Source organism: Mesoplodon densirostris, chromosome 8 (assembly GCF_025265405.1).
Source record: "Mesoplodon densirostris isolate mMesDen1 chromosome 8, mMesDen1 primary haplotype, whole genome shotgun sequence".
NCBI lineage: Eukaryota > Metazoa > Chordata > Mammalia > Artiodactyla > Ziphiidae > Mesoplodon > Mesoplodon densirostris.
The window spans coordinates 80,661,228-80,681,292 of NC_082668.1; the positions used below are offsets into that span (position 1 = coordinate 80,661,228).

General features: G+C 33.3%; 1 protein-coding gene across 1 annotated transcript in view; it reads left to right on the plus strand.

Moving 5' to 3' along the window:
• The window catches only part of PSMD14 (proteasome 26S subunit, non-ATPase 14), a 96,282-nt gene that overhangs the window by 47,487 nt on the left and 28,730 nt on the right, over nucleotides 1-20,065 (plus strand). The window contains exons 4-7 of the mRNA XM_060106275.1: nucleotides 5,297-5,368; nucleotides 5,596-5,715; nucleotides 7,774-7,842; nucleotides 8,837-8,989. Of these exons, the coding sequence (XP_059962258.1) occupies nucleotides 5,297-5,368; nucleotides 5,596-5,715; nucleotides 7,774-7,842; nucleotides 8,837-8,989 (414 nt within the window). The remainder of the gene's footprint in view (nucleotides 1-5,296; nucleotides 5,369-5,595; nucleotides 5,716-7,773; nucleotides 7,843-8,836; nucleotides 8,990-20,065) is intronic.

Genomic DNA, 20,065 nt, shown 5'->3' on the forward strand with positions numbered 1-20,065 from the left:
CTGAGTCCACTTATTAGATCTAATGTCTTTTTTGTGGATTCTTTAGGCTTTTCTTTGTATAAGATCATATCATCTGCAAACAGAGATAATTTTCCTTTCTAATTTGAGTGCCTTTTATTTCTCTTTCTTGCCTAATTGCTCTGGCTAGAACTTCCAGTACTATGTTGGATAGAAGTGGTGAAAGCAGGCATCCTTGCCTTGTTCCCCATCTTAGAGGAAATGCTTTCAGTCTTTCACCAACATGGGATATTATGTTCACTGTGGATGTTTCATCTATGGCTTTTATTATGTTGAGGTAGTTTTCTTCTATACCTAGTTTGTTGAGTGTTTTTTTTCATGAAAGAGTGTTGAATTTTGTCAAATGCTTTTTCTGCATCAATTGAAATGATCATGTGTTTTTTTTCTTCCCCTTCATTCTGTTGATGTGGTGTATTACATTGGCCAGTTTTTGTTTGTTGAACTATCCTTGCATTGCCAGTTTTAATCCCACTCAGTCATGTGTATAGATAGTCCTTTGAATATGCTACTGAGTTCTGTTTGTTAGTATTTTGTAAGGATTTTTGCATCGATGTTCATAAGAGATACTGGTCTATCTGTAGTTTTCTTTTCTTGTAGTGTCTTTGGTTTTGGTATCAGGGTAATGCTGGCTGGCCTCATAGAAGGAATTAGGAGGTGTTCTCTTCACCAATATTTTTATCATGGTTTTGGTTATGATTTGATTTTTTTAAAATGTAAATCATTGATCTATCTGGGTAGTGATAATGTGATATGGAGAAACAAATTTAGTTTTAAATGTTTTCCATATTGAACAGTTAAAAAAGAAAAGATAAAATAGAATATGTTCGATTCTATGGTAATAACTTTGAATCTAAATGAAATGAAACTTTCTGGAACAATATAATATTCCATCTAGTTTCAAGACAGGTAACCTGAATTTACTAATACCACTGCAAATGTTATAAAAATTAGCTCCAAAATCAGCTTCAGAGCCAAATGTTTCATTAGTGAACTTGTCCAAATTTAAATCTGAAGACATAGATAATTTAGTATATATACATTTTATTAGAACATAGAAAATGGGAAGTTGTAAAACTTGCCAATTCATTTTATACATCTAGCATAATGATATCAAAACCTGACAAATTTAACAGAAAAAAAGAAAATGCCAGGTCAATCTCACTCATAATAATATATTTACTAATATAAATAAAAATTATATATAAATATATTTTAAAATTTAATATAAAAATAGTAAATCAAACTTGAACAATTTATCCTGGAAATAGAAAAGTGGTTTAATACTAGGAAATCTATTAATGTAACACATCACTGAAGAAAGGCAAGGTAAGTAAAATATAGTGGCCATTGTGGCTTCTTTTGCAAAAAGAAATAGTTATGTCACTGACAAATCTCACCAATCCTTTTTGTTTTGTTTTAATTATTTGTAAGCAGCATATACATGAATTTCCATTTTAAACCCATTATAAAAGGCCTTTAACAGGGGACTTTACCTCATTTATATTTTTTCATTACCAATATATTTGGTCTTACCTTATGTTGTTTGCTATTTTTGTTTTGTTCCCTTCTTTGTTCCCTGTTTTTTTTGTCAGTGTTGTGTTAGCTTTTTCTTCTCCAGAGATTTGGTAAGGTGTATATTCAGTTTTCCTGTTTATTGTGGTTATTTTAAATTTGTTCAAAGACTCTCAAATCCATATTTCTGTAATAGCCTAAGTCAACACTTAAACAGATCTCTTTTTACCCCTCCTATATGTCAAACAGAGAGTTTTGTATACTTTATTTCTCTCCATCGCCCTATGTAGTTATTGGGTGATATCTGTGGTTTTGAACCCTGGTTGTTTATGTTATTTAGCTCTCTCTGTTTTTAACTGCTTTCAGTGGTCTTAACAAATTGTTTTGTATAATGGCTTTTCCATTTTTAATTTTCTATTTTTGATTTGTGGGGTCTCAACTGGATCATTTATTCAAAAAGTGCTTTGAAGGAAGATACATTGAATCGTATTTTCTGAGCCCTTGTGTATATAGTAACATATTTGTGGGCCTTCAGACATTTTTTTTGTGGAGTGTAATGTTTTTGACTCCACAGGGTTTCTCTTAAAAGTCTGAAACTTTGTTTCATTGTTTTCTGCCGTTTAATGTTGCAAAGAAATACAAAGTCAACTGAGGTGCATTTTTTTCTTCAGGTTATGTAGTTTTTCTATTTGTATGGCTTTAGAAATTTTGCTTTATTCATGTAGTTAAGATTTACCTAAGACTTTACAAGGTATATAACACTTTTCTCCATTGGTTATTGCCTGACATTTAGTGATGCAAAAGTTGAATTTTTTTTTCATTCAAGAAAGTTTTCTTCATCTTTGTCTTATTGATGCTTTCCATTTCTTAATTTTATTCTTAGGATCAATTGTATTTCTTAGCTTACATCTCCTTCCTTTCTCCTCTAGTATTATATTTTTAATAGTTTTCATCTGTAACTATTTTACTCTACATTCTAAGACATCTTCAAAAGTTTATGTTCTGTATCACTGAATTAAACTTGTCATAGTGTTATTTTTACCCTTGTTTACTCCACTGTAACCTTAATTCTTAACTATTTTTCATCTTGGTCTATCCTCCAACGTTCTGTTTCAAAGATAAGAAATCGTCTTATATTCTGCTGGTGCCAAATAGTTTTCCAGAATTTTGTATATGATTCCTATTTTTAAATGACTTTCCTCTCTTTGAATTATCTGAATGCTATTCCTCAGGAGTGTTTGCTGAAAGGCAATGTATGTAAATTGTCCATAGCTCCACAGTTTTCTCAACTCAGGTCATCTTTGATCTACAGCTGTACTGGCTCTTACATAACTGTTTTAGCTCAGTTTCCAGGGTATTTAATGGAGTTTTCTTCACCGTCATTGCCTGGTTGTGTGCTATTCTGAACAGGTGAGCATGATGATAGAAAAATGATAGCATCTGCTCCAGAGATCCTTAACACATGTTCCATAGACAGTGTTTTACATGGGTTACTCTTTTTTCTTTTCTTTTTTTTTTTTTTCTTTAGGTTGCAGTTCACTGCCACAAACCCTTCTCTACTTCTTGTCAAGTTGTTTTCTGGGAAATTTATTCTAACTAGTTCAAGAAACAGAGTAGTAATAGAGTGAGAAGGGTAACAGGAAATATCACTGGCTGCTGTCTCAAAAAACAACAATAGAGAAACCAGCTACGTGGTTTTCTGTTAGTATGTTTCTGAACCAGAAGAACATAGTGAGAGAGGAGCTAGTGATCTTTGTACTTACTTGCATATGGCTTGTTCTCTCTCCCAGGGTAACTGGTGGGTATTTTCCCTTCCTGTTCCATTGGCTTGCACTACCTTAACTTGTTTATTCTTTTTTTTTTTCAACCAATACTTAGTGAGTTCTGTGTGCCAGGCACTTTGCTAGGTACTGGATATATATAATGCTGAATAAAACAGAGTGTTTCTTCTTTCACTGATGGCAGAAATAGTTTTTGAACTTTGTCAGTAATGCATTTTGGCAGAAATAGTTTTGGAACTTTGTCAGTAATGCATTTTGGTGATGATGTGATGTTTTATTTCCCTATTCTTTTTTTTTTTCTTAATAAGTATTTCCTGACAAGTAGAGAAAGGCTGTATTAATAACTCTAGCCTAGATACCAGTTTTAACTTCTTTTGTCATGGGCATTTTTTAAGTTGCTCTGAATTAGGAAATAACTTTTATGAATACAGTGTTCATTGTCCTGACCTTAGAGTATTATTTCCCCAAAAACATCTTGTGACAACTAATTTACTATTTCTTCTCTTTTTTTCTTAAACTTTCTTAACTTTCTTAATTAGATGAATAAAATTATCATATCAACAAAATTATCTTGTTTTATGTGGTGACCTCAACAAATTTTTTGGCATGATAGCACTTTAGCTTACCTTAGAATTTTCAAATCTATTTGAAAGGCAAGCAGTAAAGCTGCATTAGGTGATAATAATGAAGAATTCGGTTCTTTTTAAAATATGTTATCTGACATGTATTTTTAAACATAAAATTTGAAGGATTTTATTTTTCTCACCACTTTGTATATAAGGAGATAGAGGTAATTTTTGTATGTGATGCTTATATTTAGAGAAAACTTATTCTAGAACTTTTTATACTCAGTGCTTCTAGTAAGTATTTTGAGCTTTTAAACAAAACAAAACCAAAAAATCACAGAATCTGGCATATAAACAGACAAGAAGCACAAAGTACACACAGACCTGTAAGTGTGAAATGTAATGAGTAAAGCAATTTTTAATTTTAGTAATAAGCAAATCCATAAAAGCAAGGTAGAATATTGACTTACAATTTAGATAGCTAACATGTTCATTATGTAATTGTAATAGAGTTATTGTTAAGGAAAGGGAACTTTAAGCAAAACAGGACCTGGCAATTAAAAGTCACATCTCAGTTTCCCAGACTGCTCAGTATTAAAAAACAAGAAGCTTCCCATATGCACTGATTGGGGCAGAATTAAATTTATAAGATTGTAGTCATCTTGAGGGTAAGGACTATATCTAAATTACTTTGTGCGGCAGAATGTTACAGTAAAAAGTGGTTTGGTGCTTTTGATGAAGAAGATAGAATCCTTAGGGAGAAACATAGTATCTTCTTAGGCTGTAATAAGATTAATAGTAATATTTGTTTTAAAGGTAGTTGTCAGGATTTAGAAGTACTTTCATGTTAGCTACACCAGTCTCAACCAGTTTGTTCACATCTGGGGCAGTTTTGTTAAATTTGATGTTGTATAGGGGAGGGGAACAACTTCATCAGGTGAAGTGCAGAGCATGTTGTTCACAGCTCTTTCACCTAGGGATTAGAAATCTTCTCCGCCCCTCACCCCCCCATACCTAAGTTTCTGCAGAGATCCCATAGCCCTAATCTACATGCTGTCTTTAGCTGAAAATCAGGCTCAGAGAATTTACTGTTCATGTTGGTCCTTCAGTTAATCAGTTTACATTCACACTGGGGTAAGAAACATAGCTAATTGGTGCATTATAGTTATTTTGTAGTGGAGGTAAATTAGCATCGCTGAAAGAGTCAAGCATTGTGTCCATTGGACACTTAGCTGAGTACTAAGTTTGATGTTTTCTACAGGTTTGATATTTACAAGCTTGTTTTGATTGTGTTGTAGCTGAATACTTAACATGTTTCCCCTAAACTCTTTTAAAACAATCATGTTTAAATAACTTGTAACTTTAATTTTAAACTCATAAGTTCTTTGTATTTATAATGATTTGTATGTTTGTTTCTAGGGGCCACCTACAGATGCTCCTGCGGTGGACACAGCAGAACAAGTCTATATCTCTTCCCTGGCACTGTTAAAAGTAAGTGTTGAATGGAGTTACTTGCTTCAGAGAGTTCAGCTGCTTTCTCTCTTTTACTTTGGAATATTTTTCACGTTAACCCTCTCACACATAAGCTGTTGTTTTAGGTGCATGTATAAAATAGAGTGTTTTATTTCCACTGAAACACAATTAAGTTATTAATTTTAAAAAGGGGGGTGGGTCCAAAGATCTCAAAGCTTTGTGTCTATATATCTTCCTCTTTACAGATGTTAAAACATGGTCGTGCTGGGGTTCCAATGGAAGTTATGGGTCTGATGCTTGGAGAATTTGTTGATGATTACACCGTCAGAGTGATTGACGTGTTTGCTATGCCACAGTCAGGAACAGTGAGTACTTTTATGGTTGCCTGATGCAAGTAAACATGTTTCTTTTTTCTTTTCCTGTGCAAAATAACTCCCGTCATATTGTAATTTTCTCTTCCTGACAGAAAAATTCATTATAAGATTAATGATAGAAATTTTTAGACTGTATTGAATCAAATCATTGATCTTTTAAATGCATTATGAATTCCCTGTAGATCCACAAATTGAGTGATGCTAACATCTAATCCCTTTACTTGTTCTTTCAGCTTTAACTAGCATAGTGTACTGGATTTATAAGTTAGTTACCTTAAAATAGTAGGATACTAGTTTGATTAGTTTGAACATTTGGTTCAAAAGATTTCAGACACTCTTAATTAGAGTTTCAACTCACCTACATTATCTAGTCCTCATGTTTTGTTTTTATTGTTTTGAAATATCGCCCTTTTTAAAATGTTCTGTATATGGTGATAAATGACTCTTAAGCTTTTCCTATTCAAAATGTTAAGTTTAAAAAAAAAAGTGACAAACTTTAGTTCTTTTTGCCTTTTTGCATGGTAATTTGTTAATAGATGAACCATACTGCATACACATTTTGAAAGTCCTCTACTTTGATGTGTTTAGAATGCATTGTTCTTTGCGGGAGTTTTTTGTTTTGTTTTGCTCTTTTATTTAATGCATTGGACTTGTGGATAGGTGTGTATTTAGATTTTTTTTTAATGGCCAAAAAACAATAACCATTTACTTACCTTCCAAAAAATAACACATATATCCTTTTCATCTACTTGCCTAAGAAAATATAATATATATATTTGTCTGATGAATGTCCTTATGTGAATATCCGTTATAGTAAAGGGTTCTTAAGTTTTAATATCCTTTATTTCCTTGTACTACAAGTGCTTGTTTGACAATATAAAATAGAATATTTGATGCCCATGTTCATTCTATGTAGTAGAGTTGGAAAGTTTTTCTTCTAGCCCAAGAGTTAGCAGACTTTTTCTGTAAAGACATATGTCTCTGTCTCATATTCTTGTTTTTTTTTTTTTTAAACCACCCTTTAAAAATGTTAAAAAAACATTCTTAGGCTGTAGGCAGTAGATTGCATACCCCTGTTCTTGAGGATGCACTCTCAATTAGAATTCAAAATACTGTTTTGGTGGGAAGAAGTGCTTATGTTAACTGGTTTGTTTAAGTAGATTAGACTTAAATTCCTGATGTTAGAGGAAAACCTTGAGGGAGCTATAATGGCAGTGATCTATCACTGGAGAGATAATATGAATGCCTTTAATACTTCCATGCCCTAAATTTTTCTTTTGGTTGAACTAGCAAAATAATGCAGCATTTAAAAGACTTGGTTGCAGATTGCCTCTTGTGGGGACTATTTTGAGAATGCTGTTATATTTGAGGTAATATTCAAATGTATGTATTTCCCTCCAATTGCCTAATCTACCAAGTAGTCCTAACTAAAACACTGAACATCCTCCCCTCCCAACTCAGCCAACCAAAAAACAAAAACAACTCTGGGAAACTATTCAATTATTTTCCTTCCTCAAGATGTTTACATTACTGAAGAAGAAAAAAACCGACTTGAACTGTTGATTATTATAGCACAAGAGTTGTAGAACTTTGGATGAGATGGAAGAGGCCTAGTGCTTATCAGTTATCAGAGGGTGACATTAGGAAGTATGCTTGCCTAGACTGATCTAACCAAAAAATAATTGGTTCACTTATTTGGTATTTCTGGTATGTGTATATATATATACACACACATTAGTCATGGCCATAAACTCTTTTAAAGGAGCCTAAAAACTATCTTAACTCATTAGCTAACAGCAGTATGGTACTTGGCGATTTTTTTTGTTTTCTTGGTACTTGGCAATTTAAAAAGTTTTATTGATGTATGGTTTATAATCGAATGACATGAGTGGGTATCAAATATGGGTATCAAAACCTATTAAATTATTTTGGTATCCCAAAATAATATACATAGGTTTTTAGGCAGTAGCTTTTTGTTCGTTTATCTTGTAATATAATTTTTTTCTCATTGTTATAGAAGCTAATCATTTTCCTTTCTTTCTAAATCAGGGGGTCAGTGTGGAGGCAGTCGATCCAGTGTTCCAAGCCAAGATGTTGGATATGTTGAAGCAGACAGGAAGTTAAGTATTTCAAATGATCATATAATGGAATGATGGGAAATATTTTCAGAAATGTGTCTCAGAATTTTACATGTTCGTGAATATCATTCTTAGGGGAAAAAAGCCACGTAATTAATGTAAAAGTATCACTGTCAGTGCTCTGCACCACCTATCTAGTATCTATTTCCTCTAGAATCATAGAAATTTGCCAGTTAGGAAACTGCCTCATGTTAAAATTCTCAACTGTTACATAGTAAATTTGGACTGTAGCTTCCCACCGTTTAGCATATGGAGTTACTCTCTAGTCACTTATAATTGAAAGAGCTTGTATGTTCCAAAATTTGAGAGTTGCAGCTAAATAAAATTCTGAATATTTAATTATATTTATAGTCATATTGAGTTTTAAAGACAGGGAAAGTACAATCCAAATATTGTTCAAGTTTTTTACCCCAGATTAAATCTCTCAATAGTTGTCATTCTCTTGCTCAAATTCTTCTACTGTGGAAAAAACTTCAAAATTAATGTTAGCAAAAGGCTCAGCAGCTGAGCAGAACAGTGCAAATTGGTTTTTGACTGAGTTCCTAGTTCTACTGCTGGTTTAATTGATATTTAATCCTTTCACAACAGTGGATCCTGGTGTCCATTGTTAAAAATGTACTCTGCCTGGAAAATCCAACTCCCAGAGCTAAGGAGTTAAAGAGTAGATATTTACTTGAATGCTGAAAGGGTAAAAACTGGCTCTGAGAAAGTGTGGTAACAAGGTGAAAAACTGAAAGCCTTATCTACCACTGCTAATGTGCATCTCTTAATGATAGCACTCCTTTGTCACACTTTTTCATTTCCATGTTTTCTGGATAATATGGTGTATGATTTCAGTGTTTCTAATGGTGCTTTTTCACACCTGTGTGTTTTTCATGTCTTCTTAATTTATACCCTGTTAGTGTGTTGTTTCTTTTCATATCATAAATGTATTACTTGTTCTGTTCTGAACGGCTGAATGCCCTCTTTGTTTCAGGCCTGAGATGGTTGTTGGTTGGTATCACAGTCACCCTGGCTTTGGTTGTTGGCTTTCTGGTGTGGATATCAACACTCAGCAGAGCTTTGAAGCCTTGTCGGAGAGAGCTGTGGCAGTGGTTGTGGATCCCATTCAGAGTGTAAAAGGAAAGGTAGAGTGGATTCTATCTTTATTAGCATCTCCTGCCACATTCTGTTTACAGATACATCACATAAAAATCTATTTTGTTTAAAGCATGATTCTTAATTACACAAAAAACCAACCAAACAAAAAACTGTACCAGTTAATAAATGTGTCTTGGTATTATTATTAGCAACTTACCTATTTAGAGATTTGTTTCTACTTTAATTAGTCTAATTATAAATGTTTATCTTTAATTTTTTTATTTCATAGATTTAGGAATGTTAATCATACTGAAAGCCTTCTATACACATTTTATTAATATTTTAATAAACATTGCCGTTACCTTCTTTTATTTTAAAATGGTGAATTTGGCATCGGCACAACATTTAAAAAAATCTAAAGAGCTCTGTTTGCAGACATTGTGCAGGACATATTCTGCAGTTGTAGGTTCCAAATATTTTAGACAGTGAAAACTTGCCCCAAACACTTGGTATCAACCGTTTGCATTTTTGGAGTGAGGACACAGATGAATGATTAGATATGCTAAATGATTCTGAAAAGAGATTAACTTGCAAAGCATATTGGGTTATAGTTGTTCTTTGTTGAAATCTTTTGTTCTTGTTTAGTTCTTTTTTCCTTCTTTTTTCTCTTTTTTTCTTTCTTTTTTTTTTTTCTTTCTTTCTTTCTTTCTAGCCCCATATGCCATTTTCCTATTTCCTGCCTCATGACAGCAGGGAGCAGCTCTATTATCACCTTCACAGAGCTGTCTGCAAATGTGAGAGGCAATTCGATTTTGCTCAACCACAGGGAGAGTGGATTAGAAAAACTACAGAACATACAGAAATTGGCTAGGTGGTTACTGCTTTAAAATACTGCTGAGGTGTCTTGTTTGAGCATGTACGTCCATTGTGGTCTAGAATAATTGTTAAAATAAAATCACAATACATTTATGGAATCCTTTTATGCAGCTTTTACAAATAATTTTTGGAGCACTTAAAAATAAATATTAGCTTGCTATCTATCAGACCTGGAGTTTGATAGTATTGCAGATTACATTTACATCTGCTCACCAGCTCAGACAAACTAAATATGGCTGTTTAAACATGGAGTTTTTATCTGTCATGAATTTGAACACTTTCTGACATATTATTGTGATGAACAAAAATTGAGCTCTTTTCTAAATCATGATCCTATTAGATGTGATTTAGCTTTTTAGAGGCAGAAACTAGCCACAAAAACAATAATAATAGAAACTGATACACTAGGCAGTTCTGAATGGATAACTTCTGAGGCTTGCTATGTAACTATATTTCAATTTATTAACTTTCTTTTTTACTAAGTGTATTATTTAACTGATACAGATAAAAGGAGTTGAAAATCTTTGACATTTGTTAGTTTTATGAATTAAAGTACAGTATAATATTTAAGTTTAATTCTCTGATAATTAAGATACCTTATAAAAAAGTAACCCATAAGTAACTCATTTAAGTAATAATTATTATTTTAGAAATATAATAGAATTATCTGATTAAATTCCCATGCCACAATATACACTACTAATAATTGAAGCTTAATTTTAAACAATTAGAATTCTGTTTTGTAGTTTTAGTGTGACTTTTTATGATACTTAACTCATGTGATGGTGGCTGCTTTGAAAAGGAAAATATAAACTTAAATACAATGAAAGAAAGCATTTTAAAAATAGAATATAAATAAATGAATATGTGTTTTGGTTGTCTTGTTTATAGTATTTTAAATGGCAGTTTTAGTTTCCAAGCCTAGTTTAGGTATTATATAACTGTGGAGTTTGCATTGTTTGTGTAACCATGATTCAAAGAATGCACTTCATTAAAAAATATACTTGTATCACATGACTCTGTTGTCATGTGGTAAAATGTAGTATTTAAAAATATATATCAAAAATTACTTTAGGAAATTACATGTATCACTGTCTAGTTTTATATGTCATGGAAAAAATTTTTCGGAAAAAATTTAGTATAAGCATCTATCACTGGTGATTTGCATCACTTGTTGTACCTAACGAGATTCATACAATTATATCACCTCAAATAAGGATCCATTTTTTTGGACTGTAACTTCATTTATAAGGTGTCTGAGTTTGGTTATAATTTATAGTTCTCTCAGTGTCTCAAAACTGAATTAAATTAAATGTTAGTAAATCCATGGCCAGAGTGTTCTAGTTAAATCATTATACTTAAGAATATAAACTTACAAGAAAATGAAGAATAACATAGTACTCTCCCTTCCCCTTCCCTGCACATGATTTATCAAAGCTGTCAAAATATTTAGTAAGGCAATGATTAGATCAAGAGTTAAATGACAATCTATATATAAAGGATTTAAGTGGGTGTCTGTTCTTTTAATACCTCTTTCCTGTATATTTTTATTTACATTTTTGTAAGTCCCAGTATTATCTCTGGTTTTTTGAGTGATTAGGTAAAAATGGATTCTTTCTTTGTAATCTCAATTGATTCAAACTGTTTGATTTCCTTTTATAGTGACTTGACTGTATCTTTATGGAATTATTGCTATGTGCCAGGTATTATGGCAATAATCATTTGAACTTGTCTCATTTATTCTTTTTGGTAATTCTAGAAATAGGTTCTATTATTCCATTTGTCAGTGAAAGGGTATAAAAATTTAGGGTCAAAAAGATTTACTTTGCCCAAAATCATACTATTATGTATTAAGCAGCAGAACAAGGATACAAATCTAGGTCTATAAAATTTCAGAACCCAAGCTGTTTACTGGCTTTTTAATATTAGACAGTTTTGAACAATGTAATTAGAATAACTCAGGAATGGAAAATGAGTACCAAAGTCATTGCAGGGCATTTTCTTAATTTACATGTGTAGATGTCATTTCCTTCAACGTAAGTCAAGAGGAAGGAGCTGCACATTTTCTCAGAGTTCTCGAGAGTTCTGTGTACTATTTTTAGTAGGTATTATATATTAATTGATTTTCTCATATAGTATTTTTCTATTAATTAAAAACAGTTTAGACAGACTCATGTCTGTCAGCTTTTGTGACATCCCTAGGACCAAACATTGAGACCAACATAAAAAATAAAATGTACTATATGATAAAGAATCCATATCACTCTGTATATCACATAATCCTTGAAATGTTTAAAAATAATACAGGTGAAAAATCAATGATAATAATATTTGTAATTTAAATGGAGTGTAAGCTTATAGAAATTACCAGCGAGCTCCACTCAAAACTTACAAGTGAGATAGTTTTTAAGATTCTGTTTTAGTTTACTTGTAAAGAAAACACGTATTAAAATATGTTAAACTTCAGTTCTCAAGTGGCATGGTGGCAACCTCTTGCTTAATGTTTTGTTATCCTGTATATCCAGCCTACAACTGGACTTAAATCCAGCAACAAATTTAGAGGTAAATTCAACTTGTAATATGACTATACTTCTTCATTAGGGCAAAAAGAACAGTCACTTTGTGCAAAGTCATAAAACTAGCCTACAGCTATGACTACTTTTGAGAACTAATTTTCTTGTCAGGATTCCTGTCAGTAAAATGTTCACATGTTACCTGCTAACTGCAAACAATCTTTGTGTCTGTTCTCTATTTTGAAAACACAATCACTAAAACCCCTTTATCCCAAATAAATCTTCACACTGGCTGGACTTTCTTGAAGATTTTTTATTTACTTTGATTGGAAATACTCAATGGGCTTCTGAAAATGTGGTGTTTAGTTTCAGATCAACTCATCATCAGGTATTTCTTAAGTACAGCTGATATGCCTGTATGCTAATGATTTGGGGATACAAATTAAATAAAAAATGGTCTTAGTCTTTTTGAGAAGATAAGTCATATACATTTAGTGTCACTAGTGAGCCAAATAACAGTCTGCTAGTTATGTGCTGGTAATCCTCCACTGCATACTGATATAATACAAATTATACTGATACTGCTTTGTTTCTGTAACTAAGTATTAAATTGATTGCTAGTGACAAATGATTCAACAAATACTTATTTAGAACCTTTTATGTGTCAATATGCAATAAAAAAGTACTTGTATAGCAAACATAGTAAATGCAGATTAAAAGTAGGCAGAAATCGGGCCTCCCTGGTGGCGCAAGTGGTTGAGAGTCCGCCTGCCGATGCAGGGGATACGGGTTCGTGCCCCGGTCTGGGAGGATCCCATATGCCGCGGAGCGGCTGGGCCCGTGAGCCATGGCCGCTGGGCCTGCGCGTCCGGAGCCTGTGCTCCGCAACGGGAGAGGCCACAGCAGTGAGAGGCCCACATACCGCAAAAAGAAAAAAAAAAAAAAAAAAAAAAAGTAGGCAGAAATCAGTGTAGACTGCATAAAGTAAATGAAGTTTGGACTGAATTTGAAGGACATCACTCTGTTATTGTTGTCTTTTAATCAGTGTTTTACAGAAAAGGTAGGGCTCTGAAGAGTAACTACAAATACAGGAGGAAAGAATTAGGGAATGAATGTTACCGGAGTTTACCTTTTATTTTCAGATATCTAGAAGGTCATGTCTTTTTCAAGGTAAGGGGGAAAATATTTTACTTATCCAAGAGATTTTGTATTCGAAAGTTTTAAGATGGTAGCGATTTTAAACTACTCCACTAATAGTTTTGTTATAGTATTTTCTTATTGTTATTAAAAATTATATACCATAAAGGCTGGGCATAAAGTAAAGAGCACAGGCTTTGGGATCAGGCCTGTATTAGAATCCAATTTTTATCTCTTCTTTATAGCATGACCTTGAGCAACTTACCTAATCTTCTTGAGCTTCAGTTTTCTCATCTATAAAACAGGGATTTTAGTAACTATCTCATAGTATTAGGAATATTATGAAGTGATATATATAATCATTACAGTGCACATGCAGATAGAAGGTGTGCAATAAATATCACTTTATTATTCTGAAGATTAAAATAATTGATACTTAACAGGAAAAACAACTAGCATATTAAAAAAAATAGAATGTGAGCATTTCTGAAAACGTTGTTAAGAACAAGTCTATAAATTAATTACTAACTTGCTCACTTTAGGAAGATGAAGGTAATAATTACAAAAGAAATGAAAACTTTCCCATTTATATTTTGTACGTTCAGACTAATTTAGGAATACTCTTCTGATTCAGCTGATTTTTTTATTGAGCACTTACTATTTTTCCAACATATTTCTCTGGGGCATGCTGATGAAAAAGAAAATGAATATATTACTTTAAAATTCTGGCCTTTGAAATGATTGATGTGATTAAAACCATTTTGTGTTTCATTCACCTGTCTGTATGTTGTCTCTCTCACAAGACTGGAGCTTCTTTTAAGGGAGAAATGTTTCCGTATCTTGGAATTGATGCAGTGTCTGCAAAAAGTAGTTTTTTTGTAAATAAATGTATATAAGGCAAAATCAGGAATGAATGTTTCAGTGGTCAGCTAGCTGTTACCAATTCAGACTTTTAGCATATAAGAAAACTGCAGCTAATTTTGTGAGGTTTAGTTAAGTAATTTGTATACATTAGCGGTGATCACTTATTTAATGAGTGAAACATGAGATTGACAAGGTCAGTGAGCCAGTTTGTTCATAGACATTAACCTTGATGAATCCGAACCTTGTGTAATCAGAGTTAGAGTTCAAGTTTATCATGTCATTTGTCTTCCAAAGGTAGTGGAAGATATTTAGAATAGCTGTCATTCATAAGATTTTCTGTTGATCAGTATCCCTATCCCGTAAAGGTTAATTAGGGCTGAATAATTCTTATCTCAGATTGTATACATACACATACCTTTCCTTTGCCTAGTTTTTCAGACTGAAAGAGAAAAATAGAAAATAGGACACATAAAAATTCTATTTCCATTCCTAATATAGCTCTGTGAGCATACTCATCCAACTCTTGGAACAAGGTTAGTTACTATATTATCTTTTGTTTGCGTCCTGTTTTTTACTCCTAGTATCAATTTGAAGTTTTATAACACTCTTAGACATAATCTGTGAGGATGTCTAAGAAAATATTTTAGGTGCTAATGTGCATGTACTATTCCTGATAGATTTAATAGTTTATAACATTAATTTAGCTGATAAATCAGAAATTGTCAGCTAAGAATTTTAAAGCAATTTTATGTTTAAAATTCGAAGAAGCATAAATCTGATATAGAACTAACAGTTCTTAGTTTTGTTCTTTTAATTTAGAGCTTCTGTATTACTAATATAATTTCTGAGCTAATTTATTATTGTTTAATAATTGCTGTGCATTTGAGTGATAGACATCTGCTTCAAATTAGTTTGAATTCAGCTGTTTCTGTAAAGATATAGGAAAACCTTTAAAACAATGTCCCATTATCTATAAGAATATTATTTATTGACTCTTTTGCCTCTTGAATGCTTTTCTTTCCCCAATCTAATGATCCCTGGTCATTCATTCAACAGACATTTATTGATCATTATTGTGTGTCAGGCATACAGTAGACACACAGGAGAGTAAGATCTACTCCCTGTCCTTAATGCCAGTGTTGTACCGGAAAATGGAAACTATGACTTTGTATAAAAGGCCTTTGCGTAGTCCATGTATATTAATTGTTTAAGATCATATTCAAATGATTTGACATTAACCCTTGTTAATTGTGAGGATGTTTCTGGGCCTGGGACTTAGTTTTGACGGGTTTAGTCTGTTGTTATCACTGTAATTTCCTGAAGAGGGTAGAATTGATTATGGTCGTAAATTCTCTTCTAAGTCATAGTTGATTATTATTCTAATAAGCAGGAATTATTCTTAAACTAGTAGTAAGCTTTTCAGTAGATGTCCACTGCCACTTTTTACATTCCAAATAGCTTTTCTGTATGCAGTTTTTATTCCTAATTAAACACAAGTCAGTGCTTTGTGATGTTTGAGTGTTTCATGAATTCAAAACTGAGCGGTGATAAGGAAATGGGAAATATATACTTTGTAAAGCTAGTGATTAGATTTTTATAGATAATGAATTTGTGGGGGCATTCAGTGGTAAAACTTTATAAAAAACAGTAACCAAAGGGACTTCACTGGCTGCCTAGAGGTTAAGACTCCGTGCTTCCACTGCAGGGGGTGTGGGTTAGATCCCTGGTCAGGGAACTAAGATCCCATATGCAGTGCAGTGTGGCCAAAAAAAACCCCCAAGAAACGTAACCAAAAATGCTTTCTTGGGGGCTTCCCTGGTGGCGCAGTGGTTGAGAGTCCGCCTGCCGATGCAGGGGACACGGGTTCGTGCCCCGGTCTGGGAAGATCCCACATGCCGCAGAGCAGCTGGGCCCGTGAGCCATGCCCGCTGAGCCTGCACGTCCGGAGCCTGTGCTCCGCAATGGGAGAGGCCACAACAGTGAGAGGCCTGCGTACCGCAAAAAAAAAAAAAAAAAAAAAAGCTTTCTTGGAGCTTTTCATTTTAATAGATATTTATTCTGCACCATATTAGGTGCCCCAGGTACTCTGCTGGGGAATGGATATTCAGTGGTGAATAAGACACAAACCTTGCTGTGAAGTAACTGAATCTAAGAGTGATCTTTTCTTGCTTTTGTGTTAGGATAACTGTTACATCAAATACCTTGGTGATGAAGAGTACTGGCTTTGTCATGCTGTGTATGTACAAATGATAGTGGTGTCGCTTACTGGTTGTCATCTCATTTAATGTATTCAAGTCCTCGGAACCTCAGTTTCCTTATCCATAAATTGAGAATATTAATACCTACCTCTTGATTGTTGAGTATTAGACAATATAATTTCTATATGATATTTTAACAAGCCCAATAAAAATATGTAAAAGTGATACATAGCAAAGTAATTGACCTTTGCATATTTTTCCTACAAAAAGGACTATATTTTTTGAGAGATGGCAGTCTGAAGGATATATTTGTATTTTTCTTTGAAGGTGATGTTAAAGCACAAGAAATGTATGTTGTCTTTTATTTCCCTTTTCCCCTCCTTACTGCCTTTCTAACATGGGTGAGCCCTAGCCCTTAGTCTCTAGAGCCTTTTATTCCTTTACTTTATGTGGGACTGTCAATAAGCATACCAGTTGTGTTGCTTTCAGTTGTCTACTAGAGGGGAATCTGAAGTCATTTGCTCATTTTATGTTGGCTGACAGAGTAGCCACTAGATAGGATTGGTACTCTGAGTTGGTTATCTGACCAGTGACCCAGAGATGCTAGTATCTTGTAGCTCATTAATAGTCCCTGAAGAGTTCAGTTTTTAAGTTCACTGTTTATTCGTCACCTATAATTCTAGAAATACTATCATAGAGGAGTATCAAAATTCTAGGCATATTGTCATTTTTTTAAAGAGATAATATTCAGTATAACTGTTACATTTTTTCTTTATTTTATTTAGGAATTTTCCTAGGGAAATATATCTTTAAAGGTCTCTCCCTAATTTCCTGTTGGCATTTTCATATGCCAAATGTCTGTGGATACCAAATTTACAATTCTGATTTGATTTTGGGGGTGGCTTTTTTCTAACTTTAACATTGTATTGCAGTAGCGGTATTCTGCTTAGTTTACTGGTCAGGTTGAGTGCTACAAGAAGCAAACGCCAAAATGAGATTCAATCTGTCTGACTGTGCGGAAGGAGAAAGAGAAAGTAGGATTGGGTAGGAAGAGCGTCAGACTGCAGCATGTTCCTAAGAAAGTTTCAGCCAGGCTGTTGGGGAGTCCTTGAGACAGTTGTCCTTTAGGAGAAGACCTTATTTGGCAGGAATGGCTAGGTTTGTAGTACCCCTGCTGTGCTCAGACATTGGCTGGGAGTAGCCCAAGGGAGGTTTGACCTGGGGTGAACCCCCAGAGGATCCAAAGTGTAGCACCTGGAGTTTGTGAGTCAGCTATGCTCTCTACAGTAGGTTCTATTGAAAGGAGATCTGAGCTAGGCAAGTCCATGAGCGCCACAGTTAAAAACACTGAGAACTATAGTGGTAGGTACACACATTTATTTCATTTAATCTTATCATTAAATGGTGTCATTCATGAGCAAATGGAGACATTGAGAAGTTAAATAACAGTTATCTTAGCTCAATAACTAGCAAGTGTTAGAACCAGAATTCTAACTAAGGCAGGCTTCTGACTGCAGAGTGTCTTAAGCATTTAAATACCTATACTATACTGAGTACATGCATACACTGTAAAAATTTTGCTAAATTTATTTTATGACATAACTATATTCTTTTTAGAAAGTTTCATGAATCTAAAAATGTTTAATTACCTTTCACCATACTAGTTTTTAGAGATCAATTTGTTTTTATTAAAGTATATATGTCCAAAACGGTGGCTTTACTGTTTGAATTTTGATGCATGTCTTCACTTGTCAAAAAAAGTACGTTATGCTAGTTATACTCTATCCCCTTTTCTCCCAATATATTGAAGTTGTACTACAGATCTCTAGCTACAATAAGCAATTCTCCAAGGATGAAGAAAGAAAATGTACATACACATAGGAATTTCTTTTCCAGAGCTAAAATTGACATTTTATAAATAATTTCCATGTTGCAAAGTTGAGACTAAGAAATCACAGCAATTCAGTGATATGCATTTGGCATGAGTCAGTTTTAGTTCTTAGTGCTTTTCATTGGAAATGGCATAAAAAGTAAGATTTCTTTGAATTTTTTATGCCGTGGGCTTACAAGAGACATAAGATGTTTTTCTCTTATAGATGCCTGGCAGTGCACGGCAGCAGAAGTAACGAACTGGTCACAAACCCCAGCAGTACTTCCCAGGTCACATGCACCCTTAATTTTTAAAGAATCTAGAAACAACCTAAGCAGTTGATAACAGGTCATTTCTAGGTGATAAAGGGTATTTGATTTCCACACCTAGCATTTTTATAGTCATTTAGAGACTTATTTATGGTGGTGGGTTTATATGTGTTTAAATATGTAACCTAACTGGTCACTGAATTGTAACTTTTTTCTTTTCTTGATGTTTGACATTGATTTTGAGGTCTGAATTTTTTTTTTCAAGCTTTTTTTCTTCCAGCTCATTTTATATATAAACACTTCCCATAGTCATTGACTTCAATATAAGGGCAGCTGGGAATGCCAAAGGCAGCTACTGTTAAACAAAAAAGGAGAGGGGGGTGGGGAGGGAGATAAATTATGAAGTACAGTATCTACTGCCAGAAGTGCTTGTGCATTTTTCTTTCAAACACCTTTGTATTAAATTAATTTTACAAGCTTTACTTAAAAATTAGTCTCCTTTGAATGTAAAAATTGGGAACCATACATTGGTGCTTTAGAAATTTAGTCTAGTCTTTCAGTGACCTAGCAGTTGATATGAAAACATGAATTTAAAAATAAATAGCATATTGGATAAACTGTACTATACTAATGAAAGAAGCCAAAAAATTATGGATTAAACTGAATTTGAAAATAATTACAGTTTTGTGTCCTAAACCAGATTCGTTGTTAAAATGAAATGATAGGTCTTTGACCCTTGGGTGTGCTTGGAATAAATGTGGAACACAGTATTGTTTTTAAAACTATTTTGCTTTTATAAGCTAAGACAGATGTACAAAAAAGATGCAGTTTTTATTTTGTATTGGCAGCTTCCAAATATTTAGTATCTATTTCCAAGAATTGCAATTAGTAAAGCAACCATGGTACTGAAATCTGCACATCCCACAAGCTAATTATATTTGCAAGGTCAGAGTGAATACATATTTTCAGGAAAATAAAGGGTTATATAAATATGTGTCTTCTACTTGGCTGTTATATCACAGTTTGTTGATCTGGGGTATAATGTGTACAATTCACAAATTTGTCTGATAACAGAAAGTGGTGTGTGATTGTGTTTATTTTACTAACCAGTATATTCACAGCAATCACTTCCAAATATCTCTCCAGTAAAGATGTGTTAATTACAAAACAGACAAGGTCTTCTATTATATTAAAGCTACTAACAAGAAGACAGCAGGAATCACACATGTAAATAGCATCATCAACCCCTATTTTAGTCCTCTGTTTTGATCTGTGAGTTGCGCATAGACCAAAGGTGCTATTAAAGACTGAGTGTATGAAATAGGCAGCATTATATGAACAAAATTTATTCAACAAGAAAACAGACCTTTAACATGAATTTAACAAGCCTGAGAAA